At 26.9% G+C, this 24,129-nt stretch overlaps 3 protein-coding genes across 20 annotated transcripts in view; 1 reads left to right on the top strand and 2 right to left on the bottom strand.

Moving 5' to 3' along the window:
• Nucleotides 1-1,980, bottom strand: part of LOC122533697 — a 189,994-nt gene extending 188,014 nt beyond the window's left edge. For all 10 annotated transcript variants that reach the window (XM_043663662.1, XM_043663667.1, XM_043663669.1 and 7 more), the window contains exon 1: nt 1,373-1,980. In XM_043663662.1, coding sequence (XP_043519597.1) covers nt 1,373-1,468 — 96 coding nt within the window. In that variant the 5' untranslated portion in view covers nt 1,469-1,980. The remainder of the gene's footprint in view (nt 1-1,372) is intronic.
• Nucleotides 1,981-3,381: 1,401 nt separating this feature from the next.
• Nucleotides 3,382-10,354, bottom strand: LOC122533687. Of its 6 annotated transcripts, XM_043663627.1 has the most exons (5): nt 10,177-10,354; nt 8,032-8,181; nt 5,669-5,743; nt 5,485-5,583; nt 3,382-5,386 (listed from the first exon to the last, which is right to left on the bottom strand). In XM_043663627.1, the coding sequence occupies exon 5, from the start codon at nt 5,360-5,362 to the stop codon at nt 3,488-3,490; it is 1,875 nt and encodes a 624-aa protein (XP_043519562.1). In that variant the 5' UTR covers nt 5,363-5,386; nt 5,485-5,583; nt 5,669-5,743; nt 8,032-8,181; nt 10,177-10,354; the 3' UTR covers nt 3,382-3,487. The 6 variants fall into 6 exon arrangements, with proteins under 6 accessions (XP_043519562.1, XP_043519564.1, XP_043519563.1 ...); XM_043663629.1 differs by lacking the exon at nt 5,669-5,743; XM_043663628.1 differs by lacking the exon at nt 8,032-8,181.
• Nucleotides 10,355-12,333: 1,979 nt separating this feature from the next.
• On the top strand, nt 12,334-20,259 carry LOC122533693. 4 transcript variants are annotated; one of them, XM_043663651.1, is made up of 14 exons: nt 12,334-12,429; nt 13,342-13,536; nt 13,820-13,981; nt 14,066-14,263; nt 14,555-14,674; nt 15,170-15,229; nt 16,352-16,463; nt 16,552-16,675; nt 16,793-16,928; nt 17,351-17,407; nt 18,485-18,610; nt 18,695-18,948; nt 19,013-19,200; nt 19,350-20,259. In XM_043663651.1, the coding sequence occupies exons 2-14, from the start codon at nt 13,518-13,520 to the stop codon at nt 19,648-19,650; spliced, it is 1,857 nt and encodes a 618-aa protein (XP_043519586.1). In that variant the 5' UTR covers nt 12,334-12,429; nt 13,342-13,517; the 3' UTR covers nt 19,651-20,259. The 4 variants fall into 4 exon arrangements, with proteins under 4 accessions (XP_043519586.1, XP_043519587.1, XP_043519588.1 ...); XM_043663652.1 differs by lacking the exons at nt 12,334-12,429; nt 17,351-17,407 and having other exon boundaries at nt 13,107-13,536; XM_043663653.1 differs by lacking the exons at nt 12,334-12,429; nt 15,170-15,229 and having other exon boundaries at nt 13,108-13,536.
• The last annotated feature ends 3,870 nt before the right edge of the window (nt 20,260-24,129 follow it).

Below are 24,129 nucleotides of genomic sequence, written 5' to 3'. Positions count from 1 at the left end.
TAATTAGTGTATAAAATAACTCTATCTCTTATCGCGATTCTATTTCTGCAGTTATTATTATATTTTATATTACATACATTGTAATAATATAATAATAATATAAAAGAATATTTATTAAATTTATTATATTATCATATTGCCTATATAAATGTCTACATTTTAATCTAATAGAATTATCTTTTAATGTAACTTTTGGAGCTGAGTTGTAGTAATTTGGTGAAATAGTACATCCAAATAAAAATAATAACAACGATAATAACATGTAATAATATAAAAATTAATTACTATTAATAATCTTTTAAAGCGAAGATTAATATCTTAATTACATAATTAATTTTAATTTCATCATCACATTTTTTTTATTTTTTAAATTAACAAAAATGAAAAAGCTCCGAGAGACTTGATGGAAAAATTCCGTGCACTCTGATGAAAAGTTAATTTATCAAGCTGAGTGTATTTTTAATAAAATTTCATACGTAAAAGATTTGAAAAAAATTGATGGTTGAAAAAATGAAGTGTGCCAAAAATCCTCTCTTGAAAATAAATTTGATAAAATGCATGAAATAAAATACCTAATGCGTGTAAACTAAAATAAATTATATCTATTTTTCTTTAATATTGATATAAACATATCAAGTATAACCTAACAATCATTAATAATTAAACAAATCTAATAAATAAGTACTACTTAAATAATATTATATCTGATTAAAATATCTCTAACCACATTAAACTGCTATTCTATAATACTTATTAATAAAATTATCTCAATTAAAAGAACGTAATATATACTACTGTCAAGTATAAAAGACTACTACAATATATTAATCATTACGCTCTTTTGAAAACGATATTAAACGTCGCGGTAATTCATAACCGTGATGACTCAACTCCAATTTTTCGCAATGAATTTTGAAAACAACGAACAAAATTAACTAAATTCAGATATATTTAAAATCATATAAATTTAGATATTATCTAAATTTATCTAAAAATCTAATTCCTTTGTAGACAATGCAAGCAACGAACTGAACTTTATTGTTTATTCGCACCACGATACGAGTGGCTTCGAACGATTATCGATAACAACAAAGGTTCGTCGCCACGAGCGTGACTTCAACGTATCTACATATCTACGTATTACGTATGCAAGTACATTCGAGCGAGCACTAAAATACGCGTGACATTGAACGGGAAAGAAAAACCAGCGTCAAACGATATGCACACGTATGTAGGTTTTACATATGTTCACGCGTAATAAACAGCAAAACGAACAGACCTAACTGCACGTTGAATGGCCGATGTTCACGGTTCAGTTACGTTCAAAGGATTATTAATCGGCGTTAGTGAAACGTTCAATGAATAGACTTACCCTAGAGATGCGTAGGGGTTGATGCAGGTCATGCCCACCATGCATACGGAATCCCCAAGGGGAACCGCCGACGAGGGTGACTTCTCTCGCACTCATCCCGCCTCTCTTACCACTCTCCAGCAACCACTCGCTCGCGTTTCAATCCGTACGCGAGACGTAACTACACTGTTCGCCGATATAGACGCCACGCCGTCTCGTTTTACCCGTCACCAGCCGACCAACGAGATCGTAGTTCGCGCTCTTTCGCGCAAAATCGCTGATCGCGCGTAAATTCGTTCTGCGTACGCGTCAACGCTCGCATTTCTCGAGTACCGACCTGCAAGCTTTAACGGCGATCATTGCCAACCCGTTTACCCGAACAGTAATTGTCAATCAGCGACATTACCGACCACGCATCATCTTTCAACGAACGAACGAACGAACGATCAACGAACAAGGTTTCAATTCACGGACGACGGTGCGTGTAAATTACGAATTTTGTCGATGAAACGGGCAATGAACGTTCGCGACGTTCTCGGTCATCGAATTAACAAATACGAACAGTCACTGGTGACAAAAATATTAGAAACAACGAAGAACGAACAAAGACGCGAGCCACACTCGTCGATGGTTCGCGGAATACTGACGGCTCATTCCCCCTCCCCATAATCCTCTGCGCGCCACCCTTGCTTGCTATCCTGTCAAACTCACGCTACCCGGCGGAACACGCGTGCCCTCCCCACTCTGTTCCCGCAGCCGCGATCAACGTTTCCTAACTTACGATATCTAACTTTATTTCGGGTGAACCACTTGTAGCTTATATTATGTAGGTACTTGATGCACGAATAATTATTCGGTTACGTTATTTGAAGGTTACAGGAGAAAAATCTGTATTTTTAATAATTTTTTTAAATCTTAAGGTTGATTTATAATTGACAAGGAATATTTTCATATGAAAATTAAAAAAGATATACACATTTTGAGTTGAAAGTTAAAATTTTCCATCAGGATATAATCCAAGAATGTAATCACAAAGATCCAATGTTTCAATGTTATAAAATAATGTTGTAACAATATATTTAAAGTTATACAAAAGATGTGATTGAAGATGTAAACAAGAAATTCATTATTCACTCGAAGCCTTGAAAAATGATTTCTGCGTGAAGTCATATCGGATAGATTTTATAGAGACAAAGTCTCTATAAAACTCTTATTAAACTATACATATTTCAGTTCACTTGAACATACAGAATTTTTCATTTCTTGTTTGTTAGTCCTAATTAAGTTACTTCTATCTCTTCATTTTTCTAATTAAGACAGGATTTTTAATAAACATTAAAATGTTTGTATACTGTTTGGCAATTTGTTATTGTCAAAATATTCATAAAAAAATATCATAGATTATATAAAGTTTTATGAATAAAATAGTCATACAATATTTAGTCATTAATCATAAGATTAATATTAATGGCTTATTATGTTACCTTACAATATATGTTTTTAAACAATTTTATTGTACTTATAACACTGAAATGTTCTTAATAGTAATAAGTAACTGAACTTGGATACTAGTTACTCTCACTTTAAGATTAAAACAAATAACTAAAATGTAACTTTGAATCGAACAAAATAGATCGTTGAGTTTTAGTTCACACAAATTTCTTATATACATATCAGTTAATAATAATAATATACACATAATAATAATAATAATAATAATAATAATAATAATATGCATATATTTAAATAAAATAACATATAAAAAACAATTTGATACCGACTCAATACGAAAATAGAAAAAAATTAAGTTTATCTTTTTATCACTTGAAATGTAGTAATGATAAAAAAATATAATCCTAGTTATAAATGATTATTATATTGATATTAAAAATATAAAACATAGTAACTGAAAAATTTTTTCTTACAAGCTGCATCATATTGAACTTGAACATAAAGTATAAACTTAAATGCTGTAAATGCATAAACATCCGTAATATAATAATTATTTTAACATTAATAATAATTGCAAAAGCAACATAAAAAATAGTGTACATTTATAAAAACTTTTACAAAAGTATATTAAAATAATATATAATATAAAAAATGTATAAATTCCTTAATTTATCGTGCGTAAATTTATTGACGTAAATTGATTTCATTTTTAACAACCCATTGATCATACTGATCTCTCAAATAATTGTATGCATCGGATTTTTTATCCTCTTTATTCTTTTGTCTTTTCGTTTTTTTCTTTTTATTGTTGTTATCATTTATTAGGTCGTTATCATTTATTAGGTCGTTAGCAGGTGCCATTTTCATCGCATTAATTATCACATCTGGATTTTCTTTGACAAATCTTGCAACTTGCATCAGTGATGTATCTACTTTCTCGTTGGATTTTTCATAGATACTACGTTTAATACGCCAATAACAGGACGTAGGCCGCTTGCTCTCAAATATTTTCACGTCGTCCACCGTTGTCCACTCTATATTATCTATATATTTGACTGGCTGTTTATTAGTGACATATTCATAAATTGCACGTGTATCAATCTCACAACGATAATAATATGTAGTGTCATTTCGAACAGTTTCCATATATTCCGTTACTAAATATCCTGCAACGTTTTGATCATGAATTTTATGTATATCAGATTTATGGCGTATACAAGAAAGACCAATATACAAGAAATTAGCATAATGACAATCAGCATTAAGTTCTACTTGTTCTTTCTCGAGTGTTTGTCCTAAAGTAGCATGATACGTCAACGTATATGGACGTAAAGGAAATTGCCATAAGTTGTCTGTATACTTAATTTTGTCCATTAACCATTTACGATAGGCTGGTAAAATTTGATAATAATTAAGTTTGATTCGTTGAATTTTCTTAACCTGAGCATCTTTTATAAAACGGATTTCCAAAGACCCGACTTCAAAATTGGATAAAAATACATTTTGCAGCAGAACAACATGATGAACACCTTTTTCATCAATATAAATATATTTGTATCCTTTTACTAGTAACAATGTGGGGAAAAATTTACCGTTCCGATTTTTGGGAAGAGGTTCTTTGATGCCATTTATGTTTTGATAGTAAAATGGTACCTCATAGTATGGTTTTTTACTTAACTTACAATAGTCAATTAAGCGATATAAACGCTTTCTAATATTCTGATGAGTTTGAGCAATATAAATTGTATCGAAACGTTCTTCGGTGAAATATTTCGATCGAAATAGAGTATATAGATAATAACGCAAATCATAATAAAATGGAATATTTCCAGCAGGTTGTATTTGCAGCAAACGTTTATGGAAACATGATATTTCATTTTCAAGTATATTATCACATGTTCGTATGTTTTCAGCTAACTTATTTATTGTCAAATCGTTAAGTATTTGAACAATATAAAAATTATTCTCCTTGTGAAATACCGATTTATTGATAGCATCTAACTGCGTACGATTGCCAGCAAAAATTAAATATAGTTTATGTTGAAGCGATATTATGTACAATAAAAGCAACATTGTTGGTGAGGGTATAGTATATATGTCTAAAATAATAATAGATGCATTTTCAGCTACAAACTTTTTAGAATAAACGATTAACTTATAAAGTTCCGTAATATTATCTTTATCATACATTCGAAACATTTCAATCGCATTTTCATACTTTAGATTGAAATGATGCATAATAAAAGATATGAAAGTATAAGTCTGAATGTTCCACAACGAAATTTTACTCGCTTGGTCTTTCCGGAATATAATAAATTTAATTGTCTTCTGATAGTCCTTGGCCAAAGTGCATAAAAGAAACGTTTTACCAGTACCGCTTGGAGTATCGATCGTAATAACTCCTCTATCATTTTCTTTTAAAAATTGATGTATATTATTGTAAACTTTCCTTTGATACTTGGTTAAGTTGTTAACATCAGGCACCTTTGGTTTATCACATTTGGGACAATTAGATTTACTAATGGTCATAGATGCCAGTTTTTCATTCAGTTTCTGCATTGTAGCGCTGTTGTTATTTTCTTTCTTCATGTTTAGAAAATGAATTAATAAAAACAATTACCATTAATATATGTTTTATAAAATTATTAGCATAAAAATTTGACATAAAGAATCTTTCTTACCTTTCTGAATATTATTGAACCCACCGTCTGAATTCACCACGTTATTTTTTTCAGATGTTTATCAATGTGTTGTGATCAAAATGTTTCATGTTTAAACGTCTGCAAATATAACACAATTGTTAGAGCATAATTTAGATTAATATTAGTTATCAAATAGATGAATATTTCTACATTTGATATTTACGTTATTATGAATTAATTGTAGAGTCTCTCTTTATTTTTCTTTTTCCTTCACAATAATATTGTAGCAACTATTCAACTGATAATAAATTAAATAAAAATAAAAAATTCTTGGATGATATGATTATCGAATACAAATGTGAATATATAGTTTAAGATAATCGTCGTCATTCAATTAAAAGATAGACGTCATTCAATTAAAATGGTATTTCTATAAAATATTAATGCGATTTATTGTAAATTAATAGAGATAGAGTTTATCTTTTTTATATCTGATAACTTACAATAATAAAGTTCTAAAATGATATTAAAATTTGTTTGATTGATCGAATCACTGAATCACCAAAGAATTATCAATATTTTTCTGGCATATAGATACATATGTCCACAAATAAAGAAGAATATGATGTTAATCGTCGGAATGTCGATCTCATACAAAGGTACTGCAACATCAAATGGCACCGCTCTATTATAACGATCGAAACATTATACTCTGTCCATAATGTACTATAGCTTAGCGATAAAGCGTATGTGGAGCATAAACAACTGCAGATTTGTTTTCGAAATCGATAACGAGAATACGAAAACTCAATAGTTTCCATATTATTGGATTCCATACTAATAGGAAAGAATTTTTAAAATTTATTAATTTATTACATATTTGTACCGAATTTATTATTTCACACTATTAATAATAAAACTAATGAAAGTATATAATTTATCTGATATATCTTTAATGATATATTAATACATATGAGTTAGAACTGATAAAAATATAAACATGTCTTAGACATGTCTTTAACTAATACATCTACGATAGAAAAATGAAAAAAACTACTAATGATTATTTCGATAATACATTAGGTATAGTTTTATTGACATAATTCCAATGTCAGAATCAAATTGATTTCAAGTCATTGTTAACTACGTCATTGATATATATAAATATATGATATTGACATTCTATCAATAAAGTTGTACACTGAATTTAGAAACAAACAAATTGTATGATATTACATGATTGAAAATGACGTATGTTACCATTAAATTCGTTTTGACAAGAAAATATATGACGATATGTGACGAATGTATGATAAATACACATGTACGAAAATATAAGAAGAAAGTATATATATGTAAGAAAAATATGTATGTGAAAAAAGACGTAACAGGGTATACGGATTAGTCATATGTATGTATACAAATATATATATATATGTATACATATTTGCGTTTTATCAAATTTTGTATATGTATAAAAGTGGTAGCAAAAATCTGGAATAATTCACCAAGGACTAAGCATGTCGAGAGTCAGATATCGGCTAGAAACAATTCACGTTGGCCAGAGACGACGTAAATCAGGAGAATGTAACTCATGATACCACTGTGTATTTTTAGTGTATATGTTTGTGTTTGCAATGTATATATGTATTTTAAATTCTTCTCTTCTCATATTTGAAAATTTCGAATTTTCGTGATTTAAATGTACAATTTTTTGAAATATTAAACTCTAAAATATCTAAAATATCTAGTCTTTTCTACTTACTTATTTACACGTTGGGCAAAACTTCACTTGTATTTATGTAAAAATATATGAATACTGATTACAACAACTACTCAATACGATCGCCGTTACAAGACTGAACTAAACCTCTGTTCATTTTTTTCTGCGCGCGAAATTCTTCCTACCCCTTCCTATCTAAAAAATTCGAATGCTGATTGGTTCCATTGGTTCCAACGTGCTTAAAAGAACATTCTAAAAGAATACAATAACACCACGCACCCTCAGCATCTTTGGTGGGAAAAGTAGAATGATATTTAAATGACCATGAAGTAAACACGTGGTGACTTTCTTAAGTCTTTCTGCCTCTTATAATTCTACATTCAATATTAAATATGTATACGAACTATCGATTAACATTTTAATTTATTAACTTAAATTTCAATTTTATGATATCGTGCTGTTACAGAAATGAATTATATCTATATAACTATGACGCATTAAAATCCTGACTCAAAAAGAGTAGTCTCAATGTATATTAAAAATGTTTATTACATGCTAATTCAAACCTTTAATTTATGTATGTAGTTTGAAAGAACAATTTCAAGAATGAAATTTACAGGGTGTTTCATGTAATTTACTAAATATCAATTCTACTATTAAAATTATTATTAAAATATTAGTATTAATACTAGTATTGTAAATTATCAAATTTAGTTCGATTGAAAATCATATAGAATAATCATTTTACAAATTGATCTGAAGGCAATACGATCACCCAACTAGCTGCGACGATACCGAGTGTGTATGTGTAAACTGTCATTAGAAACTGATGTAGATCCTTTATCAGAACGGAAATAGCTTACATGTGTAAAATGAAAACGAGTAATATGATCTGCTCTGTGATGGCATTACTGCTAAGGTCCATTCTGATACTGTATCAGTTTATAAACACTTATGATTTCCATTTACATAGTCGTGAAAGATTTTCTCCAGAAGAAAAGGACCTCAAAAAACTAAAGGAACAAATATATTTAATTAAATATATATTGTGTAGTGGATTATAATGCAGTTAATTAATTATATAATTATTTATTTATTATTTATGTTAATTTTTAAGCGTGATCATAATTAATTAATTAGCTACATATATAATAAAGTTGAATAATTTATTATATTGAGCATTATAGAGCAATATAATTAGTAGTAAAAATAAGAGAAATAAATAAGTAAATAAAATACTCACAATTTTGTCGTTATAAAAACTGTGGTAAATTTTTAAAAAGTTTATTTAGATCAACATGTTATGCATAAGAATTTGTTTGCGAATCACTTGATATTAATAATGTGAACACTTTATATATTATTTCAATTTGTCACTTTGTTAAAATTTAACTGATTATAAATATAAAAGTGTACTGTATAATCCAAAAAATTTTACGAATATTCCTTTTCCAATAAAATCATTAATATTAACGCCCTAAGCAAGTATACTAGCAGGTATAAAATTTAATAATTCATTTCTAACGTCCATGACGAGAATGTATTCTTGGTTTAACAAAATAAATATGATACTTTAATTAAGATGCGAAATTCCATTTAAAATTTGCACATTACTCACAATTTTGTAAAACTAATAAAACGTTTAAAGTAAAATATTGAAGTTGATGAAAGTAGCAGAAGTTTCGTTGAATAGCTTCTTATTTCCAAGTAAAAATTTAAATTATACTAATAAAAACTAATATTTTTAAATAAAATAGAAAAAGAAATTTTGAAATGAGTGATTTCGAAATATCATGTAGTAGAAATAGTTTTTCTATTTTAAGTTTTGTCTAATATTCAGTTTATGTCATCGTATAAAAAAAATTTACCATAATAGACATATATTAAATATTGAAAAATATAATAATAAAATTATTTAAACTTACTCTTTTTAAAGTTTAACACTATAAACACTTTTTACAGTTCAATACTTTAAAATATAACACAGAAGTTTGTTTCGAGAATAAGGTAGCTTTGTACAGTACTTCTTAACTCGCCAATTTAAGACTGACTGAAAGCTGATATGTCTATTCCTTATTTATATCTTTTTATGAAGTGAATTCTTCATTTAAATCTGGTTTTACGCGCGGAATTACCGTACGTCTACGTGACGCATTTTACAATAAAGATAGTAATCGGAAAACTGTTCTCAATAACGATAGCGTAATCGCGGAAAATCCGTTGGTGTTTTTGTACCATACAATTCAGAAAGCATATTCAGAAAACAGAGTGATGATGTAACTTCAGCATATTATATCGAAAAATCTAATTATATCTATTGCGTAATGGACTAACAATGAAAGAAATAAAGAGGAATATCTTTGTATGTAATTTTAAAATAATCAACAACTATATATACAGGCACAACATTCGAATCAGTATAATCTACATTAAAATTTCAATTCCAATGTTTCTAGATTCTACTATTTTCAAGAAATTTAATATTTAAATTGTTTTTCACTTAATCTAGACTGTATCGAGTGTCCGTAATGCAAACTGATCGATCTTTGATTCTTATCTAACATATATACATAAGTCTTTTCTGTTAGTTCGCGTTGTTAATCGATAAAGTTAAACCATGTATGAGGGGAATTCCTTGAAACGATTTATCGTATCGTATAATGTTTCATCAGTGAATCAAGAATTTCTCTTTTTATTATTATATTTTCATTTCAAAATTATACAATATAATAACTATAATAATGATTTAAATATTATTTTAATATTTAATTCATAAAATAAGAATATTTATAAAAATAGGTATCGAGTTAAAATGTTGATTAGGAACAAAAATATATTAAAATTTTTCTTCCCTTAACTTTCGTTAGTTATTTATGACATTTTGTCATATATGTAATGACATTATGAAAAATATTAATAAAGAGAGAATATGTCTACATCCTTAAACATTTCATAACAAGGGAATAACGTATTAGGCGTAGGACAAAGTAAATTTGAATTTTACTTACAGAACATTGTTTTAAAGGAATTTAAATTTTATTCCAATTCGAATCTAGTTATTCACAAACCATCATCCACACCAACACGACGACTTAATATAGTAATAAAAACAAAAGTACATGAGCGACTTGAGATACGTGCTCTGCGAAGTTATGTGATTGAATGCATCGTAATCTCCTCAAACGAGAGTGCATGCTGACTCAACTTCAAAGCTCTATACGTGGCATTTGACGTCTGGTTAATCATATATTTGCTTGTGTGTTAAATACATCATTATTTTAAAAAAATAAGAAGTTTCTTTTATGAATCAAATTCCTAATTAATCCTAGATAAAAATCTTTAAAGCCTGAGCAAATGAACTAATGCATTTTGATTAAAACTGTGTTGTATGTATTTCTTCATACATACCAATTTAGTATTATTAAATTATATATATCGTCAATAAAAAGATACTATAAAAATAAATTTGTTCAAATTACATTAATATTAATTAAACAAAATATATATGTACATATTTCATTTTAATTTTATAATTAGTAAATTTTTTCAGTTTGTTCTGTTTCTCTTTTTTTTACAAAAAGATTGTAATTTTGAAGTTCTGATTTATAAATATAATTTGTTGGAATAAATACAAACGCGATAGTTATTTCAGACAAGAGCAATTCTTCGTTTGTTTCGAACGAAAATATATATCTTCTGCATCTACACGAAGTATCAGGCAAAATTCAAATAATAATAAGAAACAATCATATTTAGAAAAATAAATAATTATAATCTTTTGCATTATTTTAAACAAAAAAAATCACAAATATTATTCATTGAAAAATGATCGAATTCAAAGGTGATAACAGTGAGAAGTTCTATAATAACATTATCCTTGAGAGTTAATTCATATAAATAATTATTTATTTGTACTTTTACATTTATTTACTAAAGATTAATTAAGATTACTATAAAATATTTTTTACATTGAAAATGCATTTATTATTTTGATCAAATAAAATTAGTTATTATATATAAGAAATAACTGTAAAACTATGTATACGTAAAAGTATAATAAAAAGAAAAAAAGTTTATAAAATTAATTGATAGGCATTTAAAAAAGTAATTGAGAATAACTTATAAAGAGGTATACTATAATTACAACCATTTAATTGGTACTTACTATATTTAACTGCATCAGTTTTACATAAAATAAAACATTCAAAATATTGTGGATAAAATATTTCCATAAAATAGTTCTTCTTAAGTATTTAGAGAATTATATTAGCTAACTATAACTGAAAAAGCTTTTCAAAATTAAATTTCTAATAATCTTATTTAAATTCACTACTTCAATGTATGTACTAAGCTGGCTGGACAGTTTAACGGTTATTTAATCATAGTTATTTAGTTTATGTAGGTTGGTATTCATAGTTGCTGCTTTACACATTAAAGTGCGCGAAAATTCAAGACAACTATAAGTCGATTTTTATTTTAAAAGTAAACTTGAGCAGTAAATTATTCGAGATGTAAGTATAAAATAATAATTGAAAATTTTACTTCAGTGCTTCCCCTTAATCTAAAATTTTCTTTGTATATTCCTGATTCGATAGTAAATTATATTCCGTAAACCGTAGTAAACTATTGCATTGAAGAGGGAAGTATTTATTATTCTGTAAAATGTGATGTACACGTGCAAAAGGAAAGTGTGCAGAGTTCAAAAGGGGATTCTCAACGAAAATGACCTTCTTAAAACAAATGTTTAGAAAACTAACTAACAGTAAGACCAAACATCTGTTTAGAAAACAGAATAAATAAGGATTATACATGACTTAACCAAGATATCTAGTTTGTTACAATCTATAATAATTAAGCTGAGAATTTAATCTAAAGTCGGTAAAGCGATTGGCGATAACAGCGGAAAACAAATAAAACATGGATTTGTATAAGATAGACTATACATGCAGCAGCACTGAATTGCAAAGAGAGGGTAATTTGTTGTTGCTCTGCTTTCAATAATGTTTGCTATTTTAGTATGTATTCAAATGGCAAGTCACAATGATGAAAACAGTTTAACCCGGGATTACCCACCTGGGGGTCTGGCGCAGGTACATCCCGGCGACTAGACCTTCACGTGGGTAATCCCGGGTTAAATACAGAAATGTTAATAACAGAAATTCAATTTGGTCAGATGTTATAGCAAAGTAGTCATAAAGATTTTAAAAATAAAACTGTAACAGACAAATGGAAAGAAGTAGGAAAACATTGTAATTGTACAGGTAAATAATGTTTATTGTATTATTGTATTATTGTATTCTTATATCTTTGCATTAATTGCAAAGATCATTAATAACATTTCTTGATTGTAGGTTTAGGCATACATATATTTCTCAATATAAGTTTGCTCTATATAACTGCATGTTTCGAATATAGTTGATTGCTTGCTTACAGTTGATTCATTCGGGAAGCAAATATCAATGAACAAAAGGCTAATCATGTAATTTGTAGCATAATAATATCTATATAGAATGAATATATGTGCGCAATGAGAAAATGTTAGGGCACAATATCAAAAAAATTAAAATTTTTGAGAAATTTCAAATTTTATATAGCTTGTAGTATTATATTTGTCTTTCGTCATACACTTACAAATTCTTTCTGGTAATAAAAAAGTTTAAATAAATATAACATGAATACAAATTTCTTGAAATTAAATGATCAAGAGAGACTAGTTATTAAGCTTGTCGAATTTTATTTTTACGATAGTGATAACTATACTTTTAATAGTATTTACTATTATTTTACTACAATTAATATTTACTACAATTATTTCTATACACATGGTATATACATATACGTATATCGTAAGAACGAATACGTCATAATTTAGCAGTTGTGATATATATGTTTCATTTCAAGAATAACAGAAATGACGCAACTGAACTGTACATGTCATAGTTAAATATAAATATAAATGGCGTAGGGCGGTGGCATGTGTCACTATTTCGATCGATAATTGTTTCGACGAGTGTTCAATTCGATCACTTAACATCACCTACTTTTTGTGCTAATGAATTTTGTGCATTTTCTCTATTATGCATTACCTTTTAAAGACTATTTTCATTACGGCCATAAAAGGGAAGGTTGACGAGTTAGTGTAAGGAGGTTATATAGAGTTTTCGTTTTGACAGGCGCAATCACGCATTACCGTGGTGGGACGGTAAAAGAAGTCAGTTAAAAAGTTCAGCAGTAGAGAAGAGAACGACGTCGTCATTAGTTGTGTGGACGAGTTCAAGCTCGTAGCTTGCTTTGGTTAGATAAGAAAAAATTGGTTATTTTGTATAACAGATAAAGTGAATGTTACAAAATGGATGATAAAAAGACAGGTCAGTACATAAAAGATGAGGATTTTATTTAAAAATAATTTATTTTCAGTATAATTTAATATTACAATGTAATATCAACTATTTTTTTAATGCAATTATATGTGCAACAAGAACAGCTGGCAACAGCATATATGTACATGTATAGAATTTAAATTGATTTTGAAATATTTATTTGATTTAAATGAATCAACTTCTATAATACGTACTTCTATGTACTTCTTTTTCATACACAATTGTAAAGTGTTGAGTAGCTTTATTAAAAAAATTTTTTTTTCTATATTAGAACACATTGTCATGACTCCAAAATGTAAGACTGCAAATTCTACGACCCTTATAATAGAAAGGCAGGCTTTAGAACCGCCAACAGAAAACGGAAATGAAAATAATGTTCATGTTGCTGGAGGAGATCACAAAGGAATAGTTATTAATAAACAAGCAGCTGCTGGTACATAAAATTCTATATGTATCTGACATGTTAAGAACAATGTTCATATAAAAGAAAATAATGTTAATAATGAAACTTTTGTAGTTACAAATGGTGAAATTCATCCAGCGCATCTTTGCTTACAATTTAGAGTATTCTTAGTGAGTGCTCAAAGTGGAAAGCATACACAAGAATCTAGAACTCTTCAATTTTGGTTCATAGACACACTTTCAGAAGCAGAACATCCAAGTGTAGCACAAGAATTTTTTAGGGAATTAGTCAGTCCTCAAGAATTTCCAAGAGGTAAAGATCATTTTAAATTTATTTAAGTTTGTAATATATAATTAATAGTATGTATAGTACACAATTAAACCATCAAGTTTATTTATAGAGTATTGATTTATTGTATAAATGTGAACCAGTTTTACTTTTTGAACATTATAATATTAATATAGAATAATAATCTATTTTTATATTATCATTTTAAAAGAATAAGAATACTATTACAAACATAAAATAACAAATATTTTTTTCTTTTTACTTTTTTTGTTTGTAGTGTATCTAATTTCAACAAATTATGTGATTTTGTTACAGATTATGTTGGATTTATAAAGAAAATAATGAAGTTAATGTTACATAAGTATTCTACAATTAAAAAGATAGAAGTGGAATTAAAACAGCTTGAAGAACCAGTTAATCTTCCAGCTAGACCATGTAAGTACAATGTTATATTTTTTAATTTTATTTAAATTTTTGTATAATTATATTTAATGAATTTTTCTTTGTAATAATATATAAGCTAATAAATAAAACCCTAAGTTCCCTAGCTAAAAATATTATTTCTTATGTACAAATCATATTTTATAACTATATTAATTGTTTAAGTCTGACATTGAAAAATTAATACTCATATGTCCATTTAGTTTTAATCATTCATTTAGTTATATTACAACACTTTCTTTATGTTACTAAAGTAACTCTGAAGTAGGGAGTAGTATCAAGATTTATTTGATTAGATTCATTGAACCAAATGATCTTTATTGAAAGATATTGGAGCAGTGTGTCTCAAGTGTGCATTACAACTGAAACTGAAGGAAATGTACACTTAGCATTTGTGCTGCTCATGTTACTTGTGTACATGTTTTATACGTGATATATATTCATTCTATATAAAATAAAAGTGTTATTTTTAATCTCTGTTATTCACAGCTGATACTGGTCATATACTGTTCACACTTCTTCCATATAAGAAAATTAATTGGAAATCAGGTTGGAGACAATGAAAAAATTGCATATTTTATTGCGATTTATGTTTATTAATATATTATAAGCAGGCTATTATATAAAATATAATACTGATTAAATATTTGCCGGTCAAAAATTTCAAGAGAAATCCCTTGCAAAATTTTTTCATTCATTTAATTTTATTGTAATTTTCTCTAATTTATTATTATTTACTTTATTAATGATGCATAAATATATATATATTGAAAGACATAGATAATTCATAATATTTTACAAAATATAAGTAAATATAAAACTTGTTTATCTATATATTGACCGGTAAATACATGTTCTATTGCTTCATGCAATAAAGTAGTTACCATAACAACATTGGCTTAACACAATGTTTTCCTTAGTTTTTGCATTAATCCAATATTAAACATTTAACATATATTTTAGTGTTCATTGTTGTTTTACTTAATAATGAAAATCATAATTTATGATTGTTTCAATTTATTTTTTTTTCTTTACAAAATGTTGATTAATTGACTAAAAACAAAAATTAGATATACATTTTTAGATGCATATCTTATTAATGAAGTATATCATGCTTGTAATATGAATGCATGATTATGAATGCAATAATATTCTTTAATTTTAAATTTTAACACAGTGTGTGACAAAAATAGTACATTTAGATATGATCAATTAATATGTTTAAAACATTATTATTCATAAAAAAATATGTTTTATATCAAAAAATTTATTTTCAATTATATACTATTTTATGTTCATTAACGACAAAATTCATTATATTCTATGTAACATTTTTTTATTGCTATTTTGCTATTTAGTATAATACATCCATAAAAAGCATTCACTTTCCGTTCATGGTCGCCCACTGCCATATAAAATATTTAGATTTAATTTCTATGTCAGTAATTCTACAAAAGGTACTGGTAGTAGACATTACATTTTTATTCCAAGTTCTAAGTAGCACATGTTTAGCATACACAAATACACAAAGGCTATAGTTTATTTTGTTTATAAAAAATTTAAAAATCGATCACAAATAATTTATTTTTAAATGAGTATCTATATCTATATATTGTGCAGAAATATAGAATGTATTAAAATGTGATAATATTTAATTTTTTTGCTTAACAGTATCAACAGATGAGACAGTTATTGGTCAAGTGGTTGAATTGACAATAGAAAAAGTGTTAGAACTTATTGAATCAGCTTATCCAAATCCAATTACAATAACTGATATAGCAAAGTAAGATTTTTATTGTTAAAAATTAAGAATAATTGTAATTAAGTTTGCATTAGAGAGTTAGTATACCAGTGTGTGCTAATTATTGTAGAGAACATGGCTGGGATCCTTCTGCCGTTGAAGTAAAATTAAAAGAATTACAGGAAAAAGGTGTTGTTAAAGCAATGGACCATGGAGCTTTTACTAGAGTTGCACACCAAGATACCCAAATACAAGTAAATTTAATTTTTATTATTTTGTGATAAATTTATAGTATACTATTGATGTACTATTTTAATAGTAGGAATTATTAGGTATTATATATGAAAAATTATTGTACTGTTTCTCTTTAGGTTGTAAAACAAATGCCAACAATGGCAAGTGCAAAACAACCTACTATAGCAATTATCACTGCCCAATATTGTGAAAAATTAGCAGTTGATTCTATGATTGAAAACAAAGAAACATTTGTTCGCTATACTACTGTGGGTAAGATATATTTCATTTAATAGCTAGTAATTATTTTTCACATAACTTTTATGAATTAATCTTCATCAATTCTATAACAGGGGGAATATAAAATAATATATGGTATGGTAATTTGCGTTTTAAAGATATAGGCTGATATTCGAATTTCTATAGACATAGAAAGACAAATTTTGAAATTAAAACAGATTTTACACTCAAATTTATTTATCTTTCTTTTTTTGTTGATGAATATATGTATATATGTGTTTATAAACACATATATATATACATAAGAAACTTCGAACGACATTTTATTATATTTTTATTATTTATAATTAACCGAATTTAAAATTCGTCGTATCAATTGTATTAGTATATGTTAGTTGACGGTAAAAGTACAAAATGTACTGCGTACGAATATTTTACAACGCATGAAACTTTAGGTACAGCAAGCTCACCTGATGCGACAGATGGAGTACCGCGAGTGACATGTCGTTTTGGTAAAGTAGTTTGTAATATAATTTCTTTTTTGTTTCAATGTCGTTTAATGTTATAGCTTGCCAATTGCTTGTATTCAAGAAATGTCGCAGTGCCATTGTGCTGTGAAAAGTACATATTAATAGACATTTTTATTAAAATATTATTTCTTCTATGCCGCAGAAACAATATATTGTTTTGTTGCAACGAAATTCACTCGACTGTCATCTCATGTATCATGTCTTCATCTTCAATCATTTACTCTTTCAGCAATATTAGCAAATTAAGTTAAATCTATTGCATATAAATATAAATATAAAATGGGCATGGTTCAACATTATCACAAATTATGTGTCTTTGTTTGTGTGTTTTTTGTTTATATGTTATTTTGTTTTGTTTGTATAAAAGATATTATTATATCATTTTATTTCCTTCAAAACTGGTATTAAGTTTTTTCAATTTATTACTATTATTTTTAAAATAAATAATTAATATTTCTAAAATTTAATTTAATTTTTTGTTATTTTTAATACAATTTTTATTATTACTATCTAATTTACTATTTATTATTATCTAATTAATTTACTAAATACACAATAAATATCATACATTATTATTATGTACACATTTATATATACATTGATTAAATTAATTATATTAATTAATTATTGAGTAAAATATTGAATTATTTGTGAAATATTAATTCAATTGTTAATTTTTTCTCAAAAGAGAAAGATATTTAGGAATAAAGATTATGAAAATAATGATAATTTTATAATTCAAAATCATATTTTTTATATTAAGTACAAATATACTATGATAGTTATTTAGTACTTCTTTCATTTGAATTAAAAAAGAATTATTTGATATAGCAATAAATATAATAGAATATTTAATTTATATATCTTGTAATAGATATTAAACACAATTGCATCTGTATGGAATGAGTCATTTTTAATGAATCTAGCCACATTGTACACAAATTCGATACCAGTCTTTCAATAGTAGCACAGTGCACATGTATCATACACAAATTTCAAAATTACTGATGAAGATAAATAAGAATTTTTTGACTCAAGACAAGATTGTTTTTGTTATAGGTGAATCAAATGTTTACACATTAGGCAATATTGGTGCACATAGAATTGTATGCACAAAACTACCAACTGTAGGTCATACAAGAGAAGCAATGACTGCGGCAGGAAATACAACTACCAGATTATTAGGTAGTATTTAAAACTGATAAACTTGCTCATAATAAATCATAATAAATTTTATACAATAAAGTAAGTATTTTACATTTTCTTTAGGTACATTTCAAAAAGTTGATTTTGTCTTCTTAATTGGAATTGGTGGAGGTGTACCACATTATACAGATTATAATAAACATGTGCGACTTGGTGATGTGGTTATATCTCATCCTGCTCCTTTTAATAAGAAGTATATTTACGTTTATTGCGAAAGTGCAAAGACAAATGAAAATGGTGATTACCATTTTGAAACCAAAGAATATTGTCCATCAAATTTATGCCTTCAAGAAATTGCTGCTAATCTCAAAGATCAGGTAAGTTATTATACTTTTAAATTTCCAATGAGGATTTAGAGTAGTTACTAACGATTTTTATTAGTCAGAGAATGAGAGAAATCCTCCATGGCAAACGTACCTGAAGGAAGGTTTAAATATTTTAAATAATCAAACGGAGCATGATTTCAAACTACCGCCACCAGAGTCCGACAAATTATACATGGCTATTGGTGAAAGAGATGTTATTGAAGTTGCGCATCCTACTGCACCTTTAGATGCGGCGAATAAAAGGTTATTGTTGTTATTTTTAATACATAAAGTTGTTATTTAGCATGTTCTATGATAAAGTACCTTTTATTATTTAAAATATTGTAATATCTCTAATTTTTAATTATTTCTGTTAACATTAATTCTATAAAAATAATGTTTTGTTGTTTTAGAACAAATGGCTGTCCACGAATTCACTTAGCACCTATAGCATCTGGTAGACATATTGCACGTGATGACCAACTCCGACAGAAATTTGCAACCCGTTTTGGAGCTCTTGCATTTGATACAGAGATGGATGCTGTAGTCGAAAGTATCTTGGGTAATTGCCGTGAAAGTTTTGCCGTTATTCGAGGTATTTCTGATTATAAAGATGGCTCTCGTATAAAAGAATGGCAGCCTTATGCATCTTTAGCTGCTGCTAGTGTAATGAAATCTATTATTTGCGCTATGGACCCACCCACTAACGTATAATACTATTTCCGATATTCGTTTTATTTCATTCCTGACAGCATTTTCTGTAATAGTGGGTAAAAATATCATTGTTTTGTTTTTTTTTTTATTTCATATGGATTTTTTAATACATAGCGGACCAACTTTTTTCATCATAAGATCAAAGTGGTCTTAACTGGCGCACTCAATCAATGAAGCGCACAAATTACATAATTCAGAATTATTAACGAATAGCATAAGTAAAGTTTTTTTTTTCTTACATTTCAAGTTGCATTTAATGTAACATGAATTGTTTATCTTATAATTAGAAGAAAATAAGATCGTGATCAAAACGAACATATACGAACGATTAAATACGTAGTAGTCAACAAGTAAGATGCACTAAATGCATTTAAAATAATTAATCGTAGTTAGTCTAAATGACTTTAATGGTAGGAATCAAGGGTAATTCAATAGATTCACGTTTCTAAATTATTTTCAAATTATTTCCAAATCGCTCAAAAATAAAATATTTGAGTGATAAAAGTCCTAACTTTTAAAGCTCAGTTTCACATAACTATTTGAAGAATATTTTTCAAGTTCCATCTTTGAACTTTTTGATGTCATTTAATAATATATTTATTATATCGATTTGCTACACTTATTTATTTTTTAACGTACTATAATATAAATTTGATATAATTTTATGAAGTATTAATGTATGGTTTTATAGAATTTTATTCCATATACACTTTGTAATTTCCATGTTTCGCCTATTGTCTTTTTATATTCATTTAATTATAATATCGAGAAATTAGTATATGAAGAAAATCGGTTCAGTGATTCTAAGACTGGTGTCATTTTCGTTCTTTCAAATACAAAATGATTAAAATTTTTTACATGGTAAAAAAATTTTTTGAGATAAAGAAACCATACTATATTGCAATAGTTAAGTAATTTAATGGTTATTATAGTAATGAGACTTTCGAATATCAAATATTAGCGGACGGGATCCGAAATAAAATAGGTACGGGAACTACAGAAAGCTTTAAATAAAGCCTCGGTATAGTCAGCAAAATAATTTAGATATAGAATATGATACCTGAGATTAAGGGCAGAAAGTACATTTGGCAGTATTTATCTAAACACAATCAAATTATCGTTCAAAAAACAATTGACTTAAAAAATATTACATGTTTGTCAGAGTATATTACCGTTTCAAACAAATCTGTCCACTTTATTCATGAAGCTACAATCTTTGAATTCGACGAGAAAGAAAGAAATATAAGTAAATAATGCCGTCCAAAAGTTTAATCGTACTTAAGAACATTAAGAATTTAATCTTATTAATTATATAATATTTAATTTTTAAAATGTTCTGACGAGATGTATGATTTTGAAACGAATATAGCTTTTGTTTATTAATAAATTCTAATTTGATTTTTCAGTTGGGACAAAATATTTGTTTGTACATGTATATAAAATATACACTATACAACATAATAATATTAAAAATATGTATGTGTTTTATATAAATCACCTAAATTATGGTGATTAAATTATGATAATTATGGATATTTTATTTAAGTGTATGATTTCTGGGCGAAGAAAGCATTATATTTACTTTTATAATGTTTTTGTTTCACACAGTATATTTATAATGTTTTATTTCATCTCAAATTTTATTATTATTTTGCTATTATTGTATAATTTACGTTGTTCTCGTTATATTATGCATTCGTATTCTCAGTAATTTTTATCCAACTATAATTTGCATTTTATGAAAACGATAATATTTATGTTATTAATTATCATTTTAATTCAAATGGTAATATGAAGAAAAATATCCAATCCATTTTTGCTCTACAGAGTTAATTCTACAACTGCGGTCAACTTTTATATTTTTCTATACAAAATCACGGATGTTGAACGTTATATCTTGTATAAGTTTATCACAAGGAGACTAATTGCAATGTAAAAGAAATCAAAATAAGAGAAGAAAAAGGAAATATCGATGTCATTCGTCGAAATTAACAGAATAAATAAAACGCGATTTTATAATCCATCAAGAAGGTTATTGTTACAGTATATTTAAAATTTGTTACAACTTTATAGTTTATTTTGTCATACGTTTATATGTTTATGAAGTAGATCGTTTTTACATATTTTCAAATGATGAGCAATCCGCTACAAATGGTTGTGATCACATGTCGTTCCTACTTCATTCTCTTAAACTTTAACTTAACTATTTTCTTTTTTCGATATTCCATATTTATATAGTCGTATAATATGACAGAATTAAATTCTATATAAAAATAGTGCATGTAATAAATCAATACACATTTTATTAAGTAAAAAACATATATCATTTAAATTTTTTTATCTTTATTATTATATTTCATATAATTATGAAGATATAAAATTTATGGTATAGCCAAAAATAAAAAGGAAAGGTTACGTAGAGTTTACTTTGTATTCTTCTTACGTCAGAATTTGACTGATAGTTTATAAACTCAATTACGTATATACAGCATTTATATTCTAAAACTAGCTATTTAGAGATATATTTTAAAAAAACATATTTTTTGAATATTATTGTCGCTAATATAATAACAGGTTTCATGATTATTATATATACAAAGCAATATTTTTATTTCTCATAGATTTTCTTTGATTTCATCCATTATATTTTATTATGTTGCCAAAGTAAATTATGACTGTGTTAAATAATGCATTCAATGCAGCAGATTAGTTTAAATTGTTAATCTAAATCATTTGTTATATTGTTTTAACAAACTTCTATTAGATAATCTTAAAATTAATTAAAGGTTTGATGTTTAGTTTCATTTTAATCATAAATGAGTGCGATTAAACGTTTGGACGATGGTATACGCACCAAATATATTAGAAACTATACAATTAATTAACATTAATTAAAGTGCCAATGTGTTCAATAAATTTGGATAATGCAGAAATAAGATTCTCTAAAAGATGAACGAATAGAAAATATCTTTATATTATTGTTCAATTTTATCACGATGCGTTTAGTCTATCATTGCTGTAAAAATTAATTTATTTGGTACTATGAGCAATCGTTACGGTAATAATTACGGTAATACATGTAATAATATTTGAAAAGAAAAGGATTTTTTCTTTCGAGAGTATTTTATTCGTTTATCTTTTAGATTAATATTTCCACCGTCTGCATAACAGACCAATATTACTGAATTCTGCTGCCTATTTGAAATTCCAGTGTGGATGTTCAAATGTCTGAAAATTGTTTTAAAAAGAATTCGATAATATATAAGCTTTGTTAGCAACTTTGAATGTAACTTCCTCGCATTTTAACGTCTTTATAGATTCTAAAGCACAGGGTAGCGTACGAGAACTTTATATTTAAGTGACATTTAAATATTCGACTCGAGCATAAATCTAAAGAATTAGAAAAGTAGTACATACACGTTAAGTATACACGTATTGTTGGTAGCATCAAAATTTTCAAACTTTAGCATCATGGTGATAATCTGTGAATTTCACAAGTGATCGCTAATCAAAAATCTTTATTTATTTATTTATATACGCATTCGTTGCGTTTAAAATAATTTACATCATATGAAAACCGTAATCATTGCGCTTATAATACATATAATTTTATTTTCCTTTTATGAATGTTATTTCATATTGTTTTAAACTTACGATGTCGATGTGCAAACAGAGGAAAAGAATGGAAGACGAGTAAAAGATTTCTAACAGTAGGAGGACCTCAAATCAAGTTATTCGATGAAAAGAATCACTTGTTGCGTAGAAGCACATTTTAAAGAAAATTCTATGAAATATAGAGAGTAACTATTTAATATATATATAAAATATTATATATATATATATAATATTATAAATATATGCAAATACATATAAGTATACACCTATTTAAAATATTTAGTATATAATATAACATACGAATCGTGAATTCTATCACATGATCAAACATTAAATTCAATTTACCTGATGATACAGATTCCTACATAAGGCCTAAATATTATGTACGAAACGAACGAAACTTTGTTACGCATTGTGTTTTAAGCGGGACTTTTAAGCCTCGAGTTTCCAGACTATGTATTTACATATATTTGCGTTTAGTATTATGCGCTTTCAACGCTAGTCGCACTATTGTGTTTTCCGTCTATTTATGTGTAAGTTTTAAATGGCAAATATTATCGCATACGCATACATATATAGTGTATATCTACGTCCACTTACAATTAGTTTATATTTAAAAAGAAATTTATTAGCATCTGTAATGAACATATAATCGCAATGGATTTCAATTTTGTCCGTTCAAGCAAGTGATTTCGAATATTCGGATCTCATCCCGATGTCTAAGCCGCAGAAGTAAGTTTTCTTGATTTCTTTTTTTTTTTTTTTTTTACGCCGTTTCAAGTTAAGCATTTCTAACGGTTCCAGTTTAAGAACTGACAAATGTACTTGAATGCTTATTTAGCACGTAGTACGACGAAGTGAGCT

Source organism: Frieseomelitta varia, unplaced genomic scaffold, assembly GCF_011392965.1.
Source record: "Frieseomelitta varia isolate USP_RPSP 00005682 unplaced genomic scaffold, Fvar_1.2 scaffold_545, whole genome shotgun sequence".
In the NCBI taxonomy this organism is placed as follows: domain Eukaryota; kingdom Metazoa; phylum Arthropoda; class Insecta; order Hymenoptera; family Apidae; genus Frieseomelitta; species Frieseomelitta varia.
The sequence above is the reverse complement of the archived record's forward strand: the minus strand, read 5'-3'. Positions and strand labels throughout refer to the sequence as shown.

What these genes read in the sequence shown, in the direction of transcription:
- LOC122533687 (XM_043663627.1), bottom strand. Translation starts at nt 5,362, where the DNA reads ATGCAGAAACTGAATGAAAAACTGGCATCTATGACCATTAGTAAATCT.
- LOC122533693 (XM_043663651.1), top strand. An exon ending in ACCAAGATACCCAAATACAA is followed by an intron (nt 16,676 to 16,792) that starts GTAAATTTAATT and finishes GTTTCTCTTTAG; the next exon opens with GTTGTAAAACAAATGCCAAC. An exon ending in TGTTCGCTATACTACTGTGG is followed by an intron (nt 16,929 to 17,350) that starts GTAAGATATATT and finishes ATGAAACTTTAG; the next exon opens with GTACAGCAAGCTCACCTGAT.